The 25,591-nt window shown below is 36.1% G+C and overlaps 4 protein-coding genes, 1 long non-coding RNA gene and 1 pseudogene across 7 annotated transcripts; 5 read left to right on the top strand and 1 right to left on the bottom strand.

Annotated features, from left to right (window-relative positions):
- The first annotated feature begins 329 nt into the window (after positions 1–329).
- On the top strand, positions 330–2,098 carry LOC125604364. Of its 3 annotated transcripts, none has more exons than XR_007336155.1 (5): positions 330–825; positions 979–1,059; positions 1,150–1,278; positions 1,377–1,502; positions 1,665–2,098. It is a non-coding gene; the product is annotated as an uncharacterized LOC125604364 (long non-coding RNA). The 3 variants fall into 3 exon arrangements; XR_007336154.1 differs by having other exon boundaries at positions 459–825; positions 971–1,059; positions 1,668–2,098; XR_007336153.1 differs by having other exon boundaries at positions 460–825; positions 1,668–2,098.
- A 6,007-nt stretch (positions 2,099–8,105) lies between these two features.
- On the top strand, positions 8,106–11,572 carry LOC106428382 (homeobox protein HAT3.1). The gene is made up of 10 exons (XM_013869129.3): positions 8,106–8,235; positions 8,332–8,493; positions 8,598–9,237; positions 9,315–9,480; positions 9,563–9,686; positions 9,774–9,886; positions 9,963–10,499; positions 10,583–10,840; positions 10,917–11,006; positions 11,102–11,572. Exons 3-10 carry the CDS (start codon positions 8,669–8,671, stop codon positions 11,306–11,308), a joined length of 2,064 nt encoding a protein of 687 aa, XP_013724583.2. The 5' UTR covers positions 8,106–8,235; positions 8,332–8,493; positions 8,598–8,668; the 3' UTR covers positions 11,309–11,572.
- On the top strand, positions 11,102–13,922 carry LOC125604371 (LYR motif-containing protein At3g19508). The gene is made up of 4 exons (XM_048774787.1): positions 11,102–11,304; positions 11,677–11,881; positions 11,968–12,898; positions 13,481–13,922. The coding sequence occupies exons 2-3, from the start codon at positions 11,690–11,692 to the stop codon at positions 12,019–12,021; spliced, it is 246 nt and encodes an 81-aa protein (XP_048630744.1). The 5' UTR covers positions 11,102–11,304; positions 11,677–11,689; the 3' UTR covers positions 12,022–12,898; positions 13,481–13,922.
- Positions 13,923–14,979: 1,057 nt separating this feature from the next.
- On the top strand, positions 14,980–16,965 carry LOC106428369 (transcription factor bHLH113-like). The gene is made up of 5 exons (XM_013869111.3): positions 14,980–15,467; positions 15,669–15,773; positions 15,872–15,937; positions 16,394–16,495; positions 16,582–16,965. Exons 1-5 carry the CDS (start codon positions 15,111–15,113, stop codon positions 16,756–16,758), a joined length of 807 nt encoding a protein of 268 aa, XP_013724565.2. The 5' UTR covers positions 14,980–15,110; the 3' UTR covers positions 16,759–16,965.
- A 687-nt stretch (positions 16,966–17,652) lies between these two features.
- LOC106428372 (sodium/proton antiporter 1) lies at positions 17,653–20,553 on the top strand. The gene is made up of 9 exons (XM_048774786.1): positions 17,653–18,021; positions 18,140–18,445; positions 18,517–18,693; positions 18,778–18,884; positions 19,020–19,140; positions 19,225–19,286; positions 19,395–19,697; positions 19,774–20,068; positions 20,164–20,553. Exons 1-9 carry the CDS (start codon positions 17,776–17,778, stop codon positions 20,281–20,283), a joined length of 1,737 nt encoding a protein of 578 aa, XP_048630743.1. The 5' UTR covers positions 17,653–17,775; the 3' UTR covers positions 20,284–20,553.
- A 132-nt stretch (positions 20,554–20,685) lies between these two features.
- Positions 20,686–22,523, bottom strand: LOC125604370 (annotated as a pseudogene).
- Positions 22,524–25,591: the final 3,068 nt, after the last annotated feature.

Raw genomic sequence — 25,591 nt, forward strand, 5'->3', positions numbered from 1 at the left:
TCTACTTTTATAATGGGATAACAACAAACACTTAAATTTAAATGTAGAGAATATCTATAGGAAAAATGAATGAGTGCTAGTATTATTTTTGTGAATAGTCAATTAATTGTAGGGTCTCCAACATCCATCCTGATTCTTTTAAAATTTTGCAGGAATGATTCCATTCAAGTTCATTAATTCATAAGTTTCAAAAAAAAAAAAAGGTTCATTAATTCATGTGTGCTTTGGGTTACGTAATCTGTTTGATATCTCGTAGAGTTTTTACTTGTACAAGTGGAGTATCTCGTATAGTTATTAACAAGGTTTTCATTTCTTCCCGGACTAAATCCTACTATATAAAAGAGACTAAATTGGAGTTCTCTAAACACTGCCATATGGTCACAAATATTCCTAGCCAATTAAATTGCCATATCATCAAGGACTCGTCTTGAAAAAAAAATTAAGTTAGCTGCCCAGCCCATTTAAACCATTACATAGCCCAATATGTTAATATGATAAGAGACGGTTCAGGTTATATCCCTTTATCGATCCCGTGTCTCTGAAAATCACTCATCCTCCCTAACCCTAAGCGCCGTCTCAGACCCTTTGTCGATTCTCTTCCTCTCCCCCACCTTCCTAAACGCTCCCAGTTAATCTCCTTTATCAAGCGTACAAAGAATCTTCGTAACTGTCTTCAGATGCTGCTGTTGCGCAATGCCTTCGACGCTCTTCGCCTCGGTCGATCGTCGCAGTTCGTTATCGCTCGGCTTCTCCGTTTTTGGGACTCGGAAAGTATGAAGAACATGGTGAATTCATAGAATCACTCTACTTATCCTTGATGAGAAGGTATTGTAACACGAAGCATCTTATTTTATTTTTTATCTTAATTTTGTTTTCGAATAGCCCCAATGATTTAAATCGTCTAACTGTATCTGTTTGCCATGCTGCATAAAGTAAGATATGTAGCTTGAAATTTGAGGGAATGTTTTAGTATTACAGGACCTCCTATAGTCTCAAAGAGACTGATGTGGCTGTATTGGAATCTTGACCCATAAGGTGATGATTACTCTTTACGCACAGGTTTGTTTCAATTTTTGGGTTGGTTACGCATATTTGCCTTTGTGTAAGGTTGCGAATTTCTTCTAAATATTATTTTCTTATTGTTAACAGATGGTGATACCATGCATAGTTTGATCAAACTCCGTTTAGGTTTTCTTTAGGGAAACAAATGAAGGTAAAAAGCCAAGAGCAGAAACTAGCTGTGCCGGAACCAGCATTGATCAAGGACCTTGATTCAAGGTGTGTTAACACGAAACTCATAAAACTGAATTGGAATCAAGTAGCATTTATTTTGTACATATTAATTCACTTAGGTGCTGTAAATGGTTTTATTGTAGGAAGAGAGAATATCCTTTTTGAGCAATGGCTCGATTGATCAAGGAGAAACAGTGTTTTTCTAAAGCAATGGGTACTGAAAACCTCCCCTTAAGTTGCATTAAAGAAGCCATCATCATTGATGAAAGGTGTTGTGTTTTGCTTTAAAAGAGTCACATTTCTGTTCGAACAACATATCCAAGATTTAGTTGTACGCAAGTGTTGGTTATTTTTCTCTTTTAAAAAAACTCTAGGTTATAGTCTCTCTTTAAGCGCATTCTCTAAAGCATTTTTGATTTGTTGACTGTCAGCAGGAAAGAGCCTGCTATATTGATGACGATTGTGATCACAGAGAAAGACACAAAGAAATTTGAGCTTGGATTCAGCAGGTGGTGGTAGCCAACAAGATGATACAATCGTTGAGAGATGTAACCCATTGAGAGGAGAGATATAAGAAGCTCATGATTTGGTTTAAAAGATGAGATATAAGAAGCTCGTGATTTGGTTTAACAGATGACATATATAAGAGTTGAGGTTAAGTAGAAATGTTAACCTTTGTGTTACGGTCATTTGTTTGTCTTTTTCTGTCTCTGCAATACAAACAGCTTTTACTCTGTTGTTTTTCCTTTTGGTTTCAGTTTGAAGCAAAAGCTATGAATCTGTCATTTGTGTCATCTGAGATTAGACTTTTTGTTTGTAATTGATTATTGTTTCTTTGGCAGCAAACAAAGCCTTGGATTTTAAAGCTTCTCTTTGCAATTAAAAAGAAAGGTAAAAACCTGTTTAAACAAAAGTAAAGCCAAACATTGGCTAAGGTTGCTCTGTACTTGCCAAAGCCTGTTTTTAGCCATGGTCAATTATATGTGGCACTCTCAAGAGTGACCACACCAAAAGGACTAAATATTTTAGACATTACAACACCAAAAGGACTAAAGATATGGTAGCTTGGCAAACACCATCGCTAATATCGTCTACAGTGAAGTTTTCAATGGCTTGCCACAAACAACAGATATGTCACACGACCTTCACTTCTCTGTTCAACAAAACTATATACAATAAGCATTGTCTCAAACATTTAGCCCCCAGTTGACTTTCCTTATTGCAGGTTTAGAAGAATACCATGAGATTCCCGAATAATTCCTTACCTCAATTCAAAATTCCTAACCAGGCAAATCAAATTTTGCAACAGGAAGGGGCCTTCTCAGACGGTCGTCTCAAGCTCGAAGAGAACAAAGCTTTTCTATTTCAACACAAAACATGGCCCAATTTCTGAAAAAAATAATGGACTTAGATTTTATTTATTTCAACGTTAAACCTATATGGCCCAACTAAATATTGCATAAAATTGTGTTATCCTAAACCAAAAAAATATATTTTGGTGGTCCTTTTGCCAATGCATCTGATATATGATTTTTTCTACTTGACGATTTTGTAAAACAAGCAAAGCAATTTTATATGGCCCACCACTTCATATTCTGGACCACAACAACTATATTGTAAAAGAAGTTATGATCATTTATCAATTTTACCAAGCTAAGACGATCACGTTAAATACTATCCAAGCAAAACCTCTAAAATATAATAGTTGTGCTACAGAAATTCGTGCAAGTGCTCCAGCCTCTAATGCAGAAGATACTATCACCAAATACGAACTGCCCCAAAAGATAGCATCACCATTGGAATTACAAACCATCAATCCTGCATTGACGATATCCTCCACAACATTTCCTACAACATTTTAAAAGTATTATAACACATCTAATTATCAACAACCCCGCGCTTGCGCGGGGACTCCGCCCCTAGTCATTAGTAATAAACACAACCAAGAGATAATTATGTAGGAACTAATTTCGAGCTTATATATATCTCATTCTCATCCCATGTGATGCGAACTTTGTAGTCTTCTAGGTTAAACGTCCGTAATATTATTCTTGATTAATTAGTTCATTGTTTTTTTACTATCTAAATGATTGATTTTGATAGTTACCAGTTTGGTCACTATTTTTTTTTGTCAAAGATCAGTTTGTTACTGTTAAATAGGACTTCGAGTCATGCATCCACTCAACGCTAGAACTCCACCTCGGTCCTAACCACAGCTGAACCGATTGATGGTACCAGTACATTATGGTTCACTTGTGAAGGATGTATATATTCTTAACCAAAAAATACACTAATAAACTATACTAACACACTAATAAACTATTGATACAATCTCAATGTTTGTACGATTAAACATTACAGACTTGGTTGTCTAAGAATCAATACAGATCGATGTCATAGTATATATTTGTATTCGTTTCAACTTTTAAGCATATGTTTATTTTTCATAGTGCAACTTGTTCTATAGAAATATTGTATGTTTCATTAGCTGTACGAGTAAATATATATATATATATATATATATATATATATATATATATATATAAACGTATAACTAAAATTAACAAATAAATGATAATAAACGTGTAAAAATGCTTGGTTTAATAAAGATGTTTTAATATGTTTCTAGTAGTATTTTTGGGACATGGTATAGTACATACTTTCATTGGAGGTCGATTTTTAGCAGAAGATCTAAGTGAAGATCTGGTTGATGGACTGGTTTTCCGGTCAAGCTACTTCACTGTCAGGATTAGTCGGATTCGTATGTGCTACCGGTTGATACTGTTAAGGGTGGCTTTTGTAAAACAGACTGAACTCATATCCTTCACCTAGTTAAGAACAAAATTTATATTCAGTTCTCTCATCAATTTTTTTTCTCGACTCATCTTTCTCTCTCATCAATTTTTTCTCGAGCTTTAAACCGTATTGAGTTATAATTTTGACGTCTAGTAGGTATATGAGTGCGTGTACCGCGACGCTGGAGACCTCCCTTCTCTCCCTTTCGTTTTTGCTTCTTTGTATGTCCACCCGATTATTGTCTTCCGCTTCTCTCATTTTTTTATTTATTTTTTATCAACTCCGCTTCTCTCATTCTAAATCTCCTTTTCTGGCTTTCTTTTTTATGGTCCTTGGGTTTGGTGGCAGCCTTCTTCTAGTACTATTTCTAGAGTTTGTTGGTCACCTTTCTCCACCTTGACCCCGAGTTAGGTTTTGCAAGTCTCAACTTAGGACATCTCCAACCCTCCTCTATTTTCCCTTCAAAAATAGAAATTAGAGTAAAAATGCTCTAATGGTACTATATTTCTACTTTATAATAATATAAACATATTTTCTACTTTATATGTAGAGTAATTTTTTTATTTTTTGTTTATCACTCTATTTTTCATTCTAAAATAGAGTATCATTAGAACAACATTCAACTCTATTATAGAGTTACTCTATTTTAGAGAAAAAAATAAAATAAATCATTGGAGATGATCTTATGCTCTTTGATTCTTGAAGACTGTGAATGTCAAAGCTGTGGTCGATTCTTACATGTCTTCTATGATTAGTGTCATATTTCGGTGTCGAAATTTGGTCACTTGACATTTCGTTGGTAATGTTGTTAGACTATAATTGTACAGGTTGAAGAACGTCTCAAGAGGGAGTTTGGTGGTGTCATCAATCCCGCTTCTTGCATTTGCTTTTCTCGCAGAGGTTAGTAATTTGATTTTTACCTCTTGTTCGGTTGGCGCTTTAACGATGATAAAGATTACAAGTTTTGATAAAGTTTATCGGGTTCCGAAAACGACATGAAAAATCCCTGACATCCAAAGAAATAAGGTGAATCTTATCTTCTCCTGATTATCATTTACAATTGCGAACGAGATTTTAGATTTGGATTAGCGGAACGCGCTATAGCTGATTTGAGTTAAGGCCTGACTGGTTCAAACGCAGCGGTTGCGGTTGAGAGAGTTTGTGGATGCGGGCGGTTGCGGTTTCTAGCGGTTTTAAGAGATTTATACGACTGGTATTGCGGTTAAAAATTGGTGCGTTTGCGAGTGACTTATGACTGGTTAACTACCAAATGCGGTAACAGTCAAATAATAAATTAACAATATTTACATTTAATATAATTATAAAAAACATCAAAAATCATAAAATTATAATAAATATAAAATTTATATTTAGAAAGTTATAATTTTAATTTTTGAAAATTTATTGAATTGTTTTTATTATAAAATTTTATAATATTAATTAAAATATAATGCATATATTTTAATATTTTCATAATTTCAATTTAAATTTTTAATTAAATATTTTTACTTTTGTATATATATTGTTTTAAAAAAAGAAAAAAAGTTTACTCTCCCGCAACCGTAAACGCTAGCTAGAGCCAGCTTCTGAATTTATGAGATTCGGAGCGGTTTGAAGCGGTTTAAAGCGATTTGAGTGATTGTTGCAAACTGCCGATAACCGCTATCAACCGCAAAAGCTGTGTTTGCGGGTGGTAGCGGGAAAACCATTCACCCCCTTAACCGAAGCTATTTTAGAAAATATTCGATTTGGATATTTTTGTTCGAAACGGGCTGGTAAATAACTGTAAATGAACTTAAAAAAAGTTTTATAATCAACAATAAATACATACGTAATAACCTGAAGATATTTTTAATGTGAAAATTAGTAACGTTTGAAGCGTGAGAATAGAAAGACAAACTGCATGTGAATGTCTTTGAAATTCGTTTTGAATGGTCAAACGAGCGAGCGAAGAAGAGAAAAAAACGCATACGCGTTAACTTTTTCAGTGTGATAGTGGTTACAGCTAAGGTAGGGCTTATTTAAAAAGTACTTATAAAAGTTCTCTTGGTCGATGAAAACCTACTAATGACGCATTTGTGTACTATAAATTCGATGGTAGGGACACTAAGACCCACGTGTAACTCTCTAGTATTTATATTGGTCGTTCTTAATGACGAAGTGGTTGTCCTTGTATAATCAAATAAAGAACCGTTGTTTCTTCTTTTCAGTTATTTTTAGTTTTTAGTATTAGAGAATCTCCGATGATGTTACCTAAAAAAAAAGGAACATTTTCGATGAGATTTTCTTTTTTTCTCTATAATTTACATTAAACTAGAGTAATTTTTGTTCTAATAGTGTTAATAGAGTGAATATAGAAACATGTCATATTTTATTTTATATTTGAAGTGAAAAAGTAACATTCATCTATAGTTCACTCTATAATAAAGTAACACAATTACTTTATTATATAGTAACACCATTGAAAAAAAAATTACACTATAATAAAATTATTCTATTTTGGTGTAAATTATAGAGAAAAAAAATAGAGTATCATTGGAGACAGAGCCGGCCTTGGAAGGAAGCTAATGAAGCTTGTGCTTCCGACCGCAAACTATTATGATTTTAAACGGCCGCATTTAGACATGAATTTCTTTGTATCAGAGTGATTTAGCTTGGTGTTGTAAGTGTTCTAGGTTGTAGGTTCGAATGGCTCCGACCACATTTTTTATTTGACTTTTAGCCACCTAACTACTAGAACCGGCTCTGATTGGAGATGGTCTTACTAATCAAATTCTATCAATCCCAAAACTTTTTAAAATCAAAGTTACAAGAAGAGTGTGAACTCAAGGCATGTTGGTCACCCAAAGGGCCAAACATATAGTGGACTTGTAGATTCTGATAACCAACAAGTCAGCAACTAGTTCAAGTTGGCATCCAAACAAATTACAAGTAGGTATTCAATTAACTTTCTAGGAGTTAAAAGTCTAGAATCTATCTTTATATAATATTTAATACTCACACAGAATAGTTATATTTTCTGAGCACACTATTCGAACTACTTGAACTAAAATCCAACTAAACAAAAGCGTTTTTTTAAACCAGCTAGCTGAACTACTAAGCGGCTCTTCTTGAGTAATTAAAGCGTCGATATCTTTGATACTAGCAAGAAAAAAAATCCAATTAATTTTCACGTAAAACATATGCATGTCTAAAAATACAAGAAGAGATCAAGAGTTGCATGAGTGGCAAGGCAAAGCACAAAGAGAAGGACGAAGTCCATATCCAAGAAACTTAACAAGAGAATTTATTGGGCATTTTCTCTTGGGTGGTACAGTCTTACAAGAACAAACTAGTGATAGGATTCAGTTATTAGGAATCCTAAGTTACCACCGCCTTAAATTCTCAAACCGAAATGGTTATGTAATTTGTCTACACGCGACAATCAAATTGGTCGATGATTGCGATTCTTGAAATGAATGCAATCTTCATTCGTCGATATGCTCGATGATGTCTCTGTCTAATCATACTATTTCGTCCTACAGTTTCAGCAACACGACACATAGCTTCATAATTAACAAAGACATGATTAGCGTAAGCGCCATGAGTCATGTCGTCTATATACCTTTCTAAGTTTTTTTTAAACATCTATAACCAGTACTGTCTATAACCATTCATTTAAAATTGTATATACTTAAAAAGAAATAAGGAACTACCGTCTAGATGCTATATAATGGCCAGAGATCTAATATAAACTTATATATAGCTTTGGTAGCTAGTGTGAAATCAATCAAGCATTATATATTAATTATATTGTTAATGTGATTAGCACAGCGGCGTTTAATAGTACAAGAAAACAGTCTAAGATTTGTTAGTTTATGCCTACTAAACTAGTGTTCTGATCCAATGTAATCAAATCTAAATAAATAGGAAAGATCTAAAGATACAGAAATCATAGAAAACAAGAACGAAAACAAGCATATGAATACATGTCTAAATATTCGAGTCAAATATATCAGGCCCATTAATAAATATAGAGGCCCAATAAGATGAAACACGCACCGTTTGTTTTGTTCGTCCCCTTCTGGGCAAAAGGCTTCTTTTTTTTTTTTCTTTTTCAAACTCATCTCGCTTCTCTTCTTCCACCCAACCAACCAACCACCACCGAGTTTCTTCCGTTTCGCGGTTATTGAAAAAATCACATTTCGCGGGCGAGGGAACCAAAGGGTAAAGTTTTTTCGTTTATTTCCGCGGCTTTACCTCTTTTTTCAATTATTATTTTTAATTTCGTGGAAAATTAAGAGCTGAGTTTTGTTATCGCAGCAGCTTATAGGATTAAGATTCTTGGAATCGCTTATTGTATCGACCCTCTCCCCCTCCCATCGCGCATCGAGCGAAATCAAGGATCATCGATCTGTTTCTTGTTTTAAAAATCTACACTAAGCAAAATCCCAGAGAATAATTACGAACCTGCCATCTTTCTTTGTGAGTTTATTGCGTTTTTGCTTATATCAATTCAGATCTATGAGCTTTTGTTTCACCATTCTCATTTACTTTTTTTTTTTCTTTTGCATCTCTATTTTGTTCAGTAAATAAGTTGGAGACAGGTTTAGGAATCTGATCAAGTATATATATCTTCTTGGAGAGGAGCATCATAAACATGGATAGAGCTAATAGAAGGAGAACTAGGAGTAATGGATCTGGTTTGGACCAGACTAATGGAGGAGAGGTTACTCCAACTCCAGAGGCTGAAAGTCACATGAAACATCTTGAGGAATCGGCGAAAGATGTAAACGGTAATGGACAGAGGATGATAGCCAATGGGGTTTCTGGTGAAGAAGAACAAGAATCAAGAACCCTTGTGACCGTAAAGAAGAGTTCTGGTACTAAATTTACAGGCTCGCATCGTGAACTTGTTCTTGGTCTTCCTTGCCGTGGACAATTTGAGATCAAACGGAGTTCCAATAAGCTAGGAGGTGGTGGTAAAAAGAATGTGCTGGCTTCAAGTCACAAGAGAGCTCAGAGATGTAAAGAAGCTGCTTCTGTTCATGTTAATCCTACGCCTGTAAATGAATCAAAGAAAAGGAAGAATTGTATTAATAAAGTAGAAGTTAGAGAAGATGATGAGTACACAAGGATCAAGAAGAAACTTAGGTACTTTCTAAACCGGATTAGCTACGAGCAAAGCCTCATTGATGCTTATTCTTTAGAAGGCTGGAAAGGTTCAAGGTTTGTCTCTTTCTAACCGTTTTTGTTTTCTCCTTTGTCCTGTGTGAGATTGATATTGATTATGTGTTCTTTTGTAGCGCGGAAAAGCTAAGGCCAGAGAAAGAGCTTGAACGAGCTAAGAAGGAGATTCTACGACGCAAGGTTAAAATCAGAGAGCTTATTCAGCATCTGGACACACTCTGCGCCGAAGGGAACATTCCAGAGTCTTTATTTAATTCTCATGGAGAGATCTCTAGTGAGGATGTAAGACCAAATATTCATTCCCAAACTCAAGCTTTGTGTCTCTAGAAAGTACTTGCTAATAGGAGCACTTGTTTGATTTCAGATATTCTGTTCAAAATGTGGTTCGAAGGACGTACGTATTGATAACGATATCGTACTATGTGATGGGTTTTGTGATCGAGGCTTTCACCAGTACTGTGTTCAACCACCTTTGCGTAAAGAAGATAGTAATCACTTCTGCCTTACGTACTTGGTATTGTGTTTTTGAGCAGTTCTTGTTAGTTTTTTTTATTAATTGTTTGTCTGTTTTGTAGTTCCGCCGGATGATGAAAGTTGGTTATGCCCTGGATGTGCTTGCAAAGATTATAGTTTTGAGTTGCTCAATGATTCTTTAGGGACAAAGCTCTCAGTCAGCGACAGTTGGGAGGTATATTAGACAATGTTTTAAATGTTAAAAAGAAGTATAAACTTTAAAAAGACACTTGACTTGACACTTTGTGTAGAAAGTATTTCCTGAGGCAGCAGCAGCAATGGCTGGTGGTGGAGGTCAAAATCTGGACTGTGATCTTCCTTCTGATGATTCTGAGGATGAAGAGTATGATCCGGATGGTTTGAATGATAATGAAGGTGATGAAGATGGCAGTGATGACGACAGTGATGAGTCTGAGAACGAAGATGGAAGTTCTGATGAATCTGCATCTGAGGAAATGATTGGATCATTTAAAGATGCAAATGATATAATGAACCTTCCATCTGATGATTCTGAGGATGATGACTATGATCCTGATGCTCCAGCTCGTGATGAAGATAAAATGCAAGAAAGTTCAAATTCAGATGATTCAGACTCTGAGGATGGTGAGACTTCCTCCAAAGGCGATGAGTCTGATCAGCAAGATGAAGTTACGCCACGTGGGAAGCCAGGAAGAAAGAAATCTAAGCTCCCAGATGTTTCCATCTCAGAGTCAACAGATGCTGGGATTGGTGAAGATGTTCCGGGGAGGAGGAAGGTTGAAAGGCTGGACTACAAAAAGCTCTATGATGTGAGTGTTCTATCACATTTTAGATAATTGATCTTCTACTTGGTTTTTTCGAACACCTATGATGATATATCTTATATGTGCAGGAGGAATATGAGAACGTTCCTACGTCATCAAGTGATGATGAGGATTGGGATAAAATAGCTGGAAAAGAAGACTTCGAGTCAGGAGATGAAGGGAACACTGTACCTCTGGAACAGCCTTCCATAGCAGAAGATCAGAAACCTAAAAGAGAAAATAAAAAGGTTACTTTGAAAGCGCCACAAGAAGCACCCAGAGAAGATGGTTGTTCTGGCAAACAAAGCAGCTCTGCATCATCTAAACAGACAAATCCCAAAACTCAGGTAAACAAAGTATAGTTGTCTTTACGCCGAGGCATTGTGAAAGAGATTTCAGTTTAAAGTTTCCACTTTTATGCAGAGATTATTCGAATCTTTTCATGAGAACCGATATCCAGACATTAGCACAAGGGAGAACTTAGCCAAAGAGCTACAGATGACAGTTAAACAAGTAAGGAGTTACCTCCTAGTAAATGGTTTCTTTCTCTCTCTTTTTTTTTAGTTGATTTCATTTCAGCTTATAAGCTGTGTTTATGTACTGTATAGGTTAATAACTGGTTTAGGAATACGCGTTTTTCAACAAGCAAAACAGTGTCTTCAAAGGAAGATGTTGAGAAGTTAAGAACATGTAAGGAACGTGAAGGTGAGACATCTGTTGCTGGAAGTAGCAAACAAACCGAACCAGTCACAGAGAATAAGAGTGGAGCAACGGAGTCAACTAGTACTGGATCAAGAAAAAGAAGGAGAAGGTAGATTTTGATTCTTAATCATGAAGGGTTTTAATTAACTTGTGCATCTGAAGACCTCGAAGTTGTAGCATTGCAAAAATCAGTGATGCTAAAGTGAAAAAGTTGAGGCCAAAGAAATAAATATTTCTTCAAAAAATAAAAAAATTGGATAGGTTCATTTGAATTTGTATGTTATAAATTTATGATTATGAAAATTTTTGTTTAGAAATGGATAGAGAAACCGGTTTACTATTTATAGAAATGGTCTACTACAACAGGTTTGCGATCATGAATTAATAAGTTTAACCGGTCTGAAATGTCTTTAATCAAGATGGGCCCATAATGGAATGATAAAAAGCCCCTTAAAAGCCTATGTTGTGTAACGTGCTGCAGAAGGTAGTGGGAAATGAAGAAGGTGCTGAGAGTATACGGCGGCGTTTTGAGGCTAGTGCGGCTTTTGCCGGCGGACACAAGGCCCTACTACGCCAAATACGCGAGGGAGAATTTCGTTAACTACCGTGACGTCGATGTAAGCGAAACACCCCTTGATGAACTCTTCCAACGAGCTTATAATCACTCACTATGGGTACTCAAAAAGGTGCTTAGATTCCTTTTTTTTGTCCTCTGTGAATCGTAGGTTCTGGATACTCTTTGGGTTGCTGATTAGTTTCTAACCGTTTGCAGTATTCAATCGACGAATCTGCTGCCAAGAAGCTAAAAGAGATTTGTTTTGAATGATCACGCACACCACCTGTTCGACGTCATTCCCCTAAGAGATTTCGACAAGTTTTTTCCTAAGGTTTCAGTGATTTGTTAAACGGTACCATCAGTTATACTACTTTTGATCTTAGTGTAATAGCTGTATCAAGAACAGAGGTTGCTCATGTGTCTTTTTCTTTCCTTTTGTTTCTCTTGACTTTTGCTGCAGGCATTTGTTGACTGCTCAATCAGTCATGTCTTGTTTGAGTAGTTTCTTGTTTGTTTGCTTCATCCTCAATAAATTGATATAATTTTACATTTTTATAGTCAAAAACATCCCATTACTTGACAAGAAATAATATCATCCATTTTTAGTAATGAAAGAAACTCATCATAGCGAAGTGGCAGTGATGTAATAACGAAGGAGAGAGTAGGGATTGTTTGGGTACGAGTGATTCATCATGTAGCTAAGGACAATACACTGTGACGGTAGAGTATTAGAGCATCTTTATCGCAAGTTTTAATGACGCCTCTTAAAGCAAATTTATTTAAAAAATTAATAAAAAAAAAGAAAAGCATAGACTCGCCTCTTCCGTAAGGCGTAGAAGGTCCGCCTCTTAGTTGCCACGCGTCAAGCGTAGAGACGCTCTCTCTTCGGTTACAAACGCGTTCATTCTCTCTTGCTTCCTCTGGAATCTCTCGTCAGCTCTAGAGCATCAGATGAATTGTCTTCTCTCTTCCTCACTTTTGATTGATAATACTCATGATTGGAAGTACAAGCAGAGAGGCCCTTTGGGTATTGTATGTTTCAATTGAATCAATATTCTCTCTGATGTTTTCCTTGAATCAATAGAGAGGAGGAGGGAAGGATAATGGAGAAGCAGAGCACAGAGCGAAGATCCTTCTTCTTCCGAGAGTATGTACTCTCTTCTCTGTTTGATAATACTTTCTCTTTTGTTTCCCGATAAAATCTAGGGCTTTGTTGAATTGCTTCGTTTGTAAGTGAAAGATCATACTCAGTTTTTAATGGGTAGTTTTGAGTCGGTTGAAAGGTCGAAACTTTTACTTAGTGTTGAATCGTTGTGTTTGTGGATGATATGATTTTTTAGATTGAGACTGTATGTTCAAGTTTGTGTCTTTATGAATGGGCATGCGAAGAAAAAGTTAAGAGGCATAGAGGAACATAGAAAGAAGATGAGAGGAGAAGTGAGAAGAAGGAAAATAAATCTCACAAGCACCACTGATCAAGTTCATGTATAGTATTTCTTCAATTGTTTCCTAGTATCTGACCTGATATGCGATAGCAATAGCATGTGATGGCTAGAACCTTTGATTATTTGTTACAGTCCGGTTAAAATTTGATGTCTTTTTACTGCTTCATCTTGTTTGAGTATCTTGATTTGATGCAAACAGCTAAGCATTGTCAATGTCGATAAGTTAAGAATGCTTGATGGACTGATGGGATTTTCTTTGTGTTCTGGTTCTGATATGTGGACAGGGTTTTGTTTTGGTGTGTAGTGAGCTAGAGAGTCAAAAAACAATGTTGTTTTGGTGCTATGGAGCTTCTCTTAGCTGATGGTGTCCCTTTTCAGAAGTCTTACTTTAAGTGTTCTCGCTGCAAATCCACCCTTCAAGCTACACAATTGAGGTATGTTCTTAAGCAGCGTGATAGGTAATTATCTAGTGTTACATGAGAGTGGAGCTTTACTAACATAGCAATGGTGGTAGTTTGAACTCTTTGTGCAGCGGAACTAAGACAGTGCGTAGGTCTTGTTGAATTGTTCTTTGGTGAATTGCAAAACTTTGAAGTTAGGTGATATGTATAGCCTTTGTACGTTGAGTTAGAGAAAGGTTATATTATCAGAAACTTGTATAAATGATATGGATAATAAAAGTGTATTCACAAGATCAAATGTTCCTTCTCTAGTTCTTTCTTCCTTCTCAAATTCTTTCAATTTTTTTTTAAGAATTTTTACTTAAGAAACTTGCAATGGAGGAGACAAATTTTTGTATCTCTTAACTAAAGTTCTTAACACAAATTTATTATTAAACAAGTGATTAAGAGTCTTTAATGGACTCTAGGGATAAAGATGCTCTTAGTCCACACCTAAGTCTTTAGGTCCTTGTCGGAACTCGAAAATGGTTACATGAAACGAACCTAACCAAACCAAAATGTGTCTGAAGATTGTTTTTGCTTCTCAAGAGTCAGAACAGGCTAAAAAACAAGTTGGGCTGGTTAATAATTATGGAGTTGTGGTTTTCACCCCCTCACACGTGTCTGCAGTATTTGCACGTGTCAAACCTGGTACATGTCAGTATATTAAAATTTGTTCCTTTCTTTTGTTTCTTTGATATAGTATCTGTTGTATTATGTGAAATTGTGAAGCCATAGTGTCATTATGTTAATGATAAACATGATAATGGCAACTTTTTCAATAAACTACTAGTATATGGTTTTTCTAGTAATGTAATAGTATGGGTTTATTGAAAAATGGATATGAATGTGTGTGTGACATTAATTACATGTCTAACTTCCAGAAAGAGAGAAAAGAAGGCAGCAGTTACTAAGCCGAGAAACGAACATCAGCTTCGAGTAAATCAAATTCTACAGTGTCCTCGGGCCAGGTGGCTTTGACCAAAATTATCCTCAAATTTATAAATTTCCCGTTCTACCCCCCCCTCCCTGACAAGTATCGATCATGTAACCAACACTTATCTTTTCTTAACTAATACGGTAAAGAGTCGTTATATAACGATTTGATTAGGATCTGAAGTTGTAATCCAATCAATATTTTTTCTTTGCATATTCACTAATAAAAGTATCATTTTCTTTCTATCATTCAAAAACGCAATTTATGTGATTTCAGGAAAATTTTCTCTTATAAAATTTATGTATAAGCAAAAATAATAATTGGGTTTTATGTGTAAATAATATATCAACCATCAGGCAAGTCACGAGAAAAAAAAATCCATCAGGCAAGTTTAACCAGTTATAAAAGGCCTAAAAAGGTTAGAGAAACCATTTTACCAACGATTTTCTTCTAGTTCATGGTTCTCTCTTCTCTCATTTTCTTACTCAGCTTCTTCCACAAAAGTTCTAATAAATAAATAATCAAGAAAAAATCACAATGGGAGATACCGCAGAAGACCAAGATGACCAAACTATGGTGGAAGCTGTCGGAGTCCCGAGCTTCTCGGAGCTTCTTATGTTGTCGGACGGGTTTCTCAGCTCCTCTGAAGACCACCACCGCGAAGTTAACGGTGGCGATGGTGGAGAAGACAGCTTCGGTTTTGTATTCTCCGGTACAAATGGGTCAAAAATGCTCTGTTTCAGCGGAGACTGTCAAAACGGCGACGAATCGCTCTTCCAAGAACCTTCTCTTCCTTCCGGAGTATCCGTTTCTGATCCTTCTTCATGCACTATTAACACTTGCAAGAACTCGAATGACACTTGTACTAACGAGAAATCAACTAAATCTTCAAACGTAAGGCTCTGATTTTTTATTCCTTTGCGTATTTTGGTAGAAAATAAGAAATAAAAATTGGTCTTGTGCATATCTGCATGCACAAAAATCACAATGTTTTATTTTTTCGATATTTTGTGCCTTTTTTTTTGACGACATGATATTTTGTGCCTTATCAAACGTTAAAAGATGATTCTTGTGTGCCTTTTCTCTGTTGTGAAGAAGAAGAGAACCGGGTCGGGTAATGGGCAAAACATGGATCATAACCAAAAACCAAGCAAGAAATGCAAGAAAAATCAGGATAAATCATCAGTTGGAATTGCAAAGGTGTGTCATTAGTAATTACATTTTTATGTTTTATAATGTTATACAAGTTTATCTTATAATTTGTTACAGTTCATATCTAATCAATACTTTAAAAATAGGTAAGGAAAGAAAGGTTAGGGGAAAGAATTGCAGCGTTGCAGCAACTGGTTTCTCCATACGGAAAGGTAATTTTTATTTCTACTCTATACTTCAATAATTAACATTTTCATACGTATTTCTTAAACGTAATGTTTGTTTAATTATATAAGCAAAGCACTTTCACCAAATAAGTGAAAACATTTTATAATATATATTAGTATTATTTAGTTTTCCAAAAGTTAAGAAGTCGCGATTTGGGGTATAGTGTAAACTGGCATCCTATGTGAAAATAAAAAAAGACATCAAAGACTATGAAACTTGGTCATAAACTAAAGTCGAGTTGTTTTTCTTTACTCTTTATTTTGGAGCAATGAACGATCATCATTACAGTTTACATTAGTTAATGATATTGTGTTCTTTTTTTAGAGGAATGAAAGAGAATGAGAATATAACAACACTCTACCCAAATAGTTGAACTTGACTTTTCCATTACTGATGTGAATCGAATGGGAAATAAATATCCATTTTTGTCACTCTGACAGACAGATGCAGCTTCTGTCTTGCATGAAGCGATGGGTTACATCAAATTCTTACAAGACCAGATCCAAGTCCTTTGCTCTCCTTACCTGATCAACTATTCTCTTGTAATTAGTCTCTATGATTTTCTATTTTATGTAAATTAAAAATTTGATTAATTTAATGATTTTCCGTCTGACTTGCCGGTGTTCAGGACGGTGGAGCTGTTACCGGAGATGTAATGCCAGGGAAGAAAGTGAGAGACTTGAGAAGCAGAGGATTATGCCTAGTACCTGTCTCGTCCACTGTACACGTTGAAAACTCTAATGGTGCTGATTTATGGTCACCTGCTACTGCTAGTATGGGTCACACTATGTCACCCTCTCAATGAATCAATGGATATTGGATTTACTTTCCTAGGCAGATATTATCATATAGTGTTTCTTTTTGATTTTTGTTCAATAACTACTATTTACAAAATTTCACCCATTTCTTTTTGTAATCTGAGGATCATCTGGGTGATCTATAAGAAAGAATCTGGTTGAACTTTCTTTAATGATTATAACACTAAATATTCAAATTCCAAGTTTTTTCTCAATGTTTCTCCAATCGCGCCTAGGAGTGGAACTGAGAGGCTAAGATTTACTCACGTTGTCACACATAACGCTGCTACCAAACTAGAACACTACTTCTGCGACGTGCAAAACGTTTTATTTTATTCCTTTTTTTTCTGAAGACAACGAATTGCTGAGCCAAGTCCACAATCCTGTGAAAGGTTTAGAGGCTTCTACGTTCAGTCTGGGTTCGAACTCCAGACTATTTAATTTTTTGCAGATGACAAAAAATCCAGGTTTAAAGTTCCGGAGAGATTGTTTTATTAATACAAACTACAAAAATAAAGCTTCATAAGGCAGAAGTAGTATTATCGGTTGTCGAATCGTCTATGTAATATTTCTCATAAATGTAATATCATAATAAATCAGCGTTAAAAAATAGTCCATAAACCATCTAAACCAAAACTACATAATGTAAGCTTTCTAGGATATTTTTCCAGATGAACTAATAACACTTGGTTTTATTCCTACTTTCACAAAGCAATAACAAAGAAAAAGAAAAAGTTTTATGAAACAATCTTAATCCTGATGTTTGTCTAAACTTTAAAGATTTAAATCATGTTACCTGAGGCTTAAAATATTCAAAATGGGATTACACTTTAATTTACTTTTTTAATAAGGATTAAATTGTAAAAAGACAAGATTTTGAGGATAAATTGAAAATCAAAACTCACTTCAGTCGCCAGCGACAGATAATAATCTCACACTCCTTCGCCGTACGACCGTAGATTCTTCTTCGCCTTCTCTCCACTTCTTAACTCTTTCCCCCCTCTCTCTCTCTCCGGTCTTCGCCGATGGCGGTGTTACCAGTCGGCTCCCACTTCGCGCCGCCGCACAAACTGACGAAGAGACACACCGTCGCGACTCCATCCCCTATCTCTCTCTCAACCCGATTGCCTCAAAACGTCTCCCTTTCCAAACTCTCCGGAATAACAAACTCGAGGCTGTCCAGACACAGTGTTCTCGTGAGGGCAGAGGATAAGATCAGAGTCTCTTCTCTCGAGGAACCATCTCAACCACTCGATGACTCAGAGCTTGAGGTTTGAGTATATTCCTCATTATCATCTAACAAAAGTTCAATTTTTGACAAGTACCCATTTCCTCTTATCGATCAAACTAATCGAAAGTTTATTCCTTTACGTATGATTCCACAATCAGGACTTGCTTGACGCATCAGGATCATGTGACCCTATTTGCTCAGTTGATGAGCCTAGCTCGAGCTACTTCGAAGCGAATTATCAACCGAAGACGGATATAGTCAAAGCTCTTGCTATTCTCGCGGCTGCTCTCACAGGAACAGCTGCCATTAATCATTCTTGGGTCGCTGCTAACCAGGATGTTGCTATGGCGTTGTTGTTTGGAATAGGATACGCTGGAATCATCTTTGAAGAGTCTTTAGCTTTTAATAAAAGTGGAGTGGGGCTTTTGATGGCTGTTAGTCTGTGGGTTGTGAGGGGCATAGGGGTAAGTAAGAATCTACATGAGTTTGAATGTTCATTATTTGTTGGATATTTGAATTATATTCCTTGTGACAGGCTCCTTCAACTGAGATAGCTGTTGCAGAGCTTCAACATGCAACAGCTGAAGTAAGTGAGATTGTGTTTTTCATACTGGGGGCAATGACCATTGTGGAGATTGTTGATGCTCACCAAGGGTTTAAGCTGGTTACTGACAATATAACCACTCGGAAGCCAAAGACGCTTTTATGGGTGGTAGGATGATTTTTATCTCTCTAGCTTTGAATGTTATCTCTGTCTTCAAAGGGTTTACTCTTTAGTTGACTTGTGGTGTTGCAGGTCGGCTTTGTGACTTTTTTCCTCAGTTCGATTCTAGACAACCTGACCTCTACCATTGTCATGGTTTCTTTACTCAGGAAACTGGTTCCTCAATCTGAATACCGCAAGTATGAAAAACTTTCTTCCTTTATGCTTCTTTTAGTTAGTTTCTTGGTTAAGTTGTTCACAGTGAGGAACGTATTAGGTCTGTAGATATAGACCTCTTAAGATTCTGAAGGAAACATGTTTTAACCAATGGGCAGACTTCTAGGAGCTGTTGTGGTAATAGCAGCGAATGCAGGAGGAGCATGGACTCCAATTGGTGATGTTACTACAACTATGCTATGGATTCATGGTCAGATATCCACCTTGCCGACCATACAGGTTCTTCTTCTCTTCTGAGATTGTGACATAATGTGACCAGAGTACCTTTCTTCCTCAAGCACAACTGATTAGTCTAGGTTACAGGGCCTTTTCATACCTTCGGCCATATCTCTTGCTGTTCCGCTAGCCCTCATGTCCTTGAGCAGGTTATAAACTCTTTCTCCCATTCTCGAACAGAAACAGAAACTAGGCTTCAGTTGTCTCGTAAATGCAGAGTGATTGATTTGAGTTTGTTTTTTTTTTGTCTTCCTCAGTGAGGTAAACGAAAAGGGACAGGATTCATCAGATGTATTAGCTTCTGAAAAGATGGCTCCAAGAGGGAAGTTAGTGTTTGGAGTTGGCCTTGGAGCATTGGTTTTTGTTCCAGTCTTCAAAGCATTAACTGGACTGCCTCCTTACATGGGTATCTTGCTGGGTCTTGGAGTTCTTTGGGTCTTGACTGATGCCATCCACTACGGTGAATCAGAAAGACAAAAGCTCAAAGTACCTCAAGCCTTGTCTAGAATCGACACACAAGGCGCTTTGTTTTTCCTTGGCATCCTTTTATCCGTTAGCAGGTATAACTTAAATTAAACTAATCTTATGAACTAGAAAACCTTTTGTGATGTTGTTCTTTTTCTATTTTTCTTTCAGCCTTGAAGCAGCTGGGATCCTCAGGGAGATTGCAAACTACCTTGATGCTAATATACCAAACGTTGAGCTAATAGCTAGTGCAATAGGTGTTGTGTCTGCAATCATAGACAATGTTCCATTGGTTGCAGCGACCATGGGGATGTACGACCTCACATCCTTCCCTCAAGACTCCGAGTTTTGGCAGCTAGTTGCGTTCTGTGCCGGTACTGGTGGTTCAATGCTTATCATTGGTTCTGCTGCTGGTGTAGCTTTCATGGGGATGGAGAAAATTGATTTCTTTTGGTACTTCCGAAAGGTAAAACATACATTCTCTTTTTTTTTGCTTGTGTAAGACTGAATACTCTTAAGAGGCTCTGAGCAAGAAACTCTGTTTTTGTTTTCTCTATGCAGGTAAGTGGTTTTGCTTTTGCTGGTTATGCTGCTGGTATCGCGGCTTACTTGGCGATTCAAAGTGTTCATTTTTCGATCCCAACAACGGTGGCTCAGATCCCATTTCTCACTGGTTCGTAAGCTTGCATTGTTCCGTGTTTCTTCTCTATGAAAAGAAAAGAACAGTACAGAAGTGAAATCTCTTGCTGGCTGCAATAGTAAAAAAAACACATCACTTCGTCGACAACCAACTATGTTATTTGTTTCATATATACTCGGTTCTATCATTGCTTGACTAGTACATAATGAATCTCATCCAGTAAAATTTATGATTTTCTGAGGTTTTTATGTTTTATCTTTGGAAAGTGTAAGACTATAGTTTGAGGGAAACAAACTCTTCAATTTCAGAAATGTCTCCCATCTTTTTCAAAGTTTATTTGCTAGGTTGTTTCATTTACACTTCAACCACGTAGAAGTCCTCTTGAAGAAGCATACGTCACTTTCACGGCATATGTGATACTTCTTAATCAGTCAACTATAATCTTCAAGAAAAAGCAATTGTTATTGGACAATAACCACTCAAACTGTATTAGTGTTTTTATCTTTCTTGATTCTACTGCAACAACAATCCCACAAAGCATTCGTGTAAACTAAAAGACGAATAGTTCTCAGCCAAACGGAAAAACCCCCAGAAACTCTATGAACATAGAACAGAGGCTAAGAAGAACTTAATAAAAAAAAAAAAACCTAGAAAGCCAAATCAGAAAGAAATGAACAAAAAACTGTACTGCGATTCACTTTGATCCGCTGCTTGATCATCCTCTTAGAGCAAGCAATCCAGTAATGGGGCTCTTTCTTGTGTGTTACTTAGTCTTGTGAACAAATCAGCAGTTGTTTTCACCTTTAGCTACTGAAAAGAACAATGCAGCCGTTCAGTAAAACAGCAGTGAGAATAACTAAACCATCTTGGCCAAGTCATATGACCAGAAACGTTGTCAGATGATAAGGCTTTACTTACACTAACTACTGGTACTTCTTTTCTTTGCTTACGGGCATCATCGGAATCTTCATTGAGATACTGCGAATGACTTTAGAAGTCGAGTTCAGTTTATCGTCGATGTGGTCTTGGTACTTCTCGTACACAATAGGAACAGAAAGACTTAGAAGAATCCCTGTTATAGATAAACCAGTAACTCATATAAACTGAAAGATTATAACACTATACTCAAGGAAAAAAAAAGGTTAGACACTCACCAATGTAGACAAGAGTGAGGGAGTTGATTAACGTCCCCACATAGGATATCGCCCACAAGACCAGTGACATCTATTTAACAGCAAAAGCCAGCGAGAATGATTTAAAGACTATATACAAGAAAAAAAAAAGATTTAAAAAAAATAATTCTGCTAAAGTATTAACCTGAAGGAGACGAATGGGATTTCTAGCAATGGTGATATCACTTGCAATTGACAACACACGATTGATCAAAACACGAAAAATCATCAGCAGCCTTAACTGCAAACTCCTCAGGGATCTCCATATTGGGAACTGGTGGTAAAGGTCTGAAACAAAATCATACATTAGTCAGTTTCTCATAGCATCGTTCCAATTATTTTTCAAACAGTGAAACAGAAAGTCCATATTGTTACCGGTTGAGTAGGGAAGCAGACTTGGCCCATAGGAAGAGGATGGCAACAAGAAGAAGCAGAACGTTGGAGACGAAAGACAAGAGATTGTAACCAGCTCTCTCAAACAGAAACCAGAACACAGTAGAGGAGACTAGGACAATGACTGCACCAGTCCTGTTTCTCCACAGCAGTAAATCAGCAACTGCACACCAAAAAGGGAAAACTCAAAACTTCAAATTCAAGCTGTTGTGTTCTAAGGAGGCAACACACTATCTAAACGATTACTAATGTCTCTAAATTCGTCAAATTGTCAAAACGTATTCATAACTAATGATCCTCAGATGCGCAAAACAACCCAACTAAACCCTAGAGATAACCGATCAATCCAGAGTAATAAGCAAGAACGTTCTAATCGCAAAATCTCAAAGATTAACAATTGAATCGAGAGGCAAACTCGAAGAATCTCGATTAGACTCTGATGATAATCAGAAAGACGATTGGAATGGTAAAGGGAAAAAGACTCGCCTGAACCACCGCCCAGAGAGTTGTGAACAAAAACGCGTGATGAGGAAGAAGAAGAAGAAGCGGAATCGCCCATGGCGATTTATCAGTTAGGGTTGAGTTTTAAAGGCAAAAAGATCGAAGCTTTTGGATGAATTGTGCCTCTCTCTCTTTCTCTTTCTCTTTCTCTTTCTCTTTCTAAACCAGAGAGAGATCAAAGCTTCTTCCTTTACGCTTCCGCCACAAAGTTTAATTAAAAGGGGTTTTTTTATATTTAGTTTTCTCTTTTGGTTACCTTTCTAATTAAAAAAAAACAAAAGAAGCCTAAAGATTTCTTTTTTTTTTTAATTTTATTATTTACAACTAAAATCACTTTGACCAATGTAGTTCTTAGAAGAGTAATTTACATAATGGGGCAGTTTATGACTTTTTATTACATCCTAGGACAGTTTATGCTACATGGGCAGTTTCTTGTGTGAAATGACATAATTTGCCCTCACAAAAGTGTAACCGTTCATGTTGTCTAGTTTCTTTTGCTTTTTCTGGTTTCTTTTGAATTTTGAAATTTGAAAGTGGTGGCCCACCACTTATAGATCCGACTACACAATTTTTATCTCACTTTATCTTCTTATTTGTTTTTACTTTAATTCTTAAATATCTCTAATTTTTTTTACAACATTACCTATAAATAATCATGGAGACGATACCAATATCCACACCGGAGAACTTGAGAGCGAGATGTCGACTCGTAAGAATTGGCATGTGAAGAACATAGTGGAAGGTAACTGTTTTCTTTGTTAACGAGGGTTTTGTTGTTTGAGTGGCAGGATGATGATTTTGTGTTTCAATTGTACAGAACCGGTGAAGGATAAAACGAGAAGCAACTGCCGGTGAGATTTTTATTGGCTTGTCTCTTTGTATGTTTTGCAGAGCCAACAGTTGTGGAAGAGGTTAATGAGCAATTTCCGGAAAGGCGGCGAACCGCTACCCAAGCAAAGTATAGTTTAATCTACTTATATTAATTTGGATTTTTTCGGATATGATTAGAGAATTGCTTATTTTAATATGATTACAAGCAGTAGAAGCTTTGTTGGTTATAAAGAAAAAAACTTGGTTATAGATGGTTATCTTGTTATCTTGTTGATAACATAGATGTTGATATTGTATTTCTTACATTGGCTATGTTTCATTCGTGTACATGTGTACACAATTTGTTTTGTATACAATATATCTCTAGTGTACACATGTACACATTATATATTGTTCGTGTACATGCAAACATTGTTTTAATGTTATTATTAAGGAAGTACAAACCCATAGGGCCAAAGACTTCCCCACCCCAGATCTTTCTTCCCAATCAAGCGCACCTAAAAAGAAAAGAAAACTGAAATTGAATAACTTTGATACATTTTTATTGCAAAAACTTCAACTATAATGAAAAACAACAAATTGAGGAAGACAACTATAAGCAATTTAGTTTACATTATACGAGTCATGAAGTTGCAGATGACAAAAAAAATACTTGCAGCGTTGATAAGATATCTATCATACCAGATTGTTTTTCTTATCATCACCATCATCAACAACATCACTATTGTCATCCTAGTCTTCTTCTTTAACACCTGCTTGAGGTTTAGATCCAAAGAGCCAAGATCAAAATCAATTTTCAATTAGCTATAATGTGTCTTTGGATATTCCATGTGGATACATGGTGGTGTACGTAGGCAGTGGTTTTTGGAGATTTGTCGTGCGTGTGTACGATAAAGTGTAATAGCATAGATGTGTACAATAAATAAAGAGATGTACACATGTACACTAAATAAGGATATTTACAAAGAGTGAGTGTTTCCTTGATATGTAGGAGACCAGTTGAGTTGAAGTAAAAAACTTAGGTGTGTATGGTTATTTTGTTGTAATGTAATGTGCATAACACTGATTTTTTTGATGTTTTGGTATGTTATTTATAGTTGTTTGTGTATCACATATTTGTGTACACCGTGGGATATGTACATGTGTACATCAAAAGTGAATCAATAGAATATGTGTACTTCTTCGTCGCTGTTAACAAGGGTGTGGTCGCAGGTGGTTGGGAGACAAAGGAGGGTTTAATGTAGTTGTACAAGGATTAAGTGTACACATGTATGAACATGCTTGTCAACAAGGGAAGTGTACACAGAATATAACACATGTTATTCCATGTTCATATACACAAATTATATCTCTTTAGAATATGTTTTATGTACTTACATAAGGATGCATCAAAATTTTGATGAAATCAATCAAATAAAAACTTAATGAATAACAACAATTTAACTGAATGAATAACGTCAATCATTAAGAAACTATTGTTGCAATCATTAGGTAGAATCCTGAAAATTTAGTTCATGTTGGTTGTGGAAGCTCGAGAAGATTTACTATGTCATAATTGAAAACATGTTAGACATTTATAATGACCTTGTCTAATAGGTTGAGTTAGATGGGATACATCCAGGGGATAATTGTGAATTACCAACGCCAAAAAGACAATAGACTTCGAAGATCCAATCTATAAACACACATATTCAATTTTGCTATCTCGTGCCGCAACTCATCTTTTGCTATGTTCTCAAGATCGTTTTTGTCCTCTGGAGCAGATGGAACATACCTATTTTTGGATGGTACAGAGCCACTAGAGAGATCTCCCGTCACTCGTTGAACAAGAAATAAAGAATGCATCGCAGCAGAGAAGTAGAGATGCGAAGTGTTTGGGTTTTCTCGTCATCTATCTCGTCATCTACATCGCTGTTCATCTACTTCTCCGTCGTCTTCAACGCACTGTCTTTATCGCCATCGTCGTCGCCGACGTCTACGTCACTATCGTCCACAACTTCTTCATCGTTTAGGTTTTTTCAAGTAAAAAAAGATACAAGCCAATAATTTTGTAAGAGATAAATATTGATCGTAGTGATATATTGTAGATCACTAGATACCAGTTTTTGGATTCTTCTGAGATAAAAATGAAAACAACGATGAAAGAGATAGATCTGGAAATTGTCTTAGTTATTTAGGAATAATATTGACCATTCGTGTTAAAAGTACAAATATAGATCTAATGGTTAAAAAATTAGACATATAAGAGTCTTGTCAAAATGTGGCAAAGTGAATCTTGGCCATCGATAGAAAGGAGAGATGTGTGGCTGAGATTGAATCCCGCCAATTGTCTAGTTTGGTTAGACATCAATTTATCTAAGAATAAACTAGATCAGTTAAGAATCAGCTAAAGGTTAGAGAAAAGTGTCTGTGTAGTAAAAAGTGACTTATTATGATATTAGAAAGATGAAAA

The sequence above is a fragment of the Brassica napus genome, unplaced genomic scaffold, assembly GCF_020379485.1.
Source record: "Brassica napus cultivar Da-Ae unplaced genomic scaffold, Da-Ae ScsIHWf_528;HRSCAF=793, whole genome shotgun sequence".
NCBI classification, from domain to species: domain Eukaryota; kingdom Viridiplantae; phylum Streptophyta; class Magnoliopsida; order Brassicales; family Brassicaceae; genus Brassica; species Brassica napus.

Bases quoted from the DNA above. Each gene is read 5' to 3' on its own strand.
- LOC106428369 (XM_013869111.3), top strand. From the start codon at position 15,111: ATGGGAGATACCGCAGAAGACCAAGATGACCAAACTATGGTGGAAGCT. The intron at 15,468-15,668 runs GTAAGGCTCTGA...TCTGTTGTGAAG, and splicing joins AATCAACTAAATCTTCAAAC to AAGAAGAGAACCGGGTCGGG. The intron at 15,774-15,871 runs GTGTGTCATTAG...CTTTAAAAATAG, and splicing joins CATCAGTTGGAATTGCAAAG to GTAAGGAAAGAAAGGTTAGG.
- LOC125604371 (XM_048774787.1), top strand. From the start codon at position 11,690: ATGAAGAAGGTGCTGAGAGTATACGGCGGCGTTTTGAGGCTAGTGCGG. The intron at 11,882-11,967 runs GTGCTTAGATTC...AACCGTTTGCAG, and splicing joins CACTATGGGTACTCAAAAAG to TATTCAATCGACGAATCTGC.
- LOC106428372 (XM_048774786.1), top strand. From the start codon at position 17,776: ATGGCGGTGTTACCAGTCGGCTCCCACTTCGCGCCGCCGCACAAACTG. The intron at 19,287-19,394 runs GTTATAAACTCT...TGTCTTCCTCAG, and splicing joins GCCCTCATGTCCTTGAGCAG to TGAGGTAAACGAAAAGGGAC. The intron at 19,698-19,773 runs GTATAACTTAAA...TTTTTCTTTCAG, and splicing joins ATCCTTTTATCCGTTAGCAG to CCTTGAAGCAGCTGGGATCC.
- LOC106428382 (XM_013869129.3), top strand. From the start codon at position 8,669: ATGGATAGAGCTAATAGAAGGAGAACTAGGAGTAATGGATCTGGTTTG. The intron at 9,238-9,314 runs GTTTGTCTCTTT...GTTCTTTTGTAG, and splicing joins GAAGGCTGGAAAGGTTCAAG to CGCGGAAAAGCTAAGGCCAG. The intron at 9,687-9,773 runs GTAATCACTTCT...TCTGTTTTGTAG, and splicing joins ACCTTTGCGTAAAGAAGATA to TTCCGCCGGATGATGAAAGT.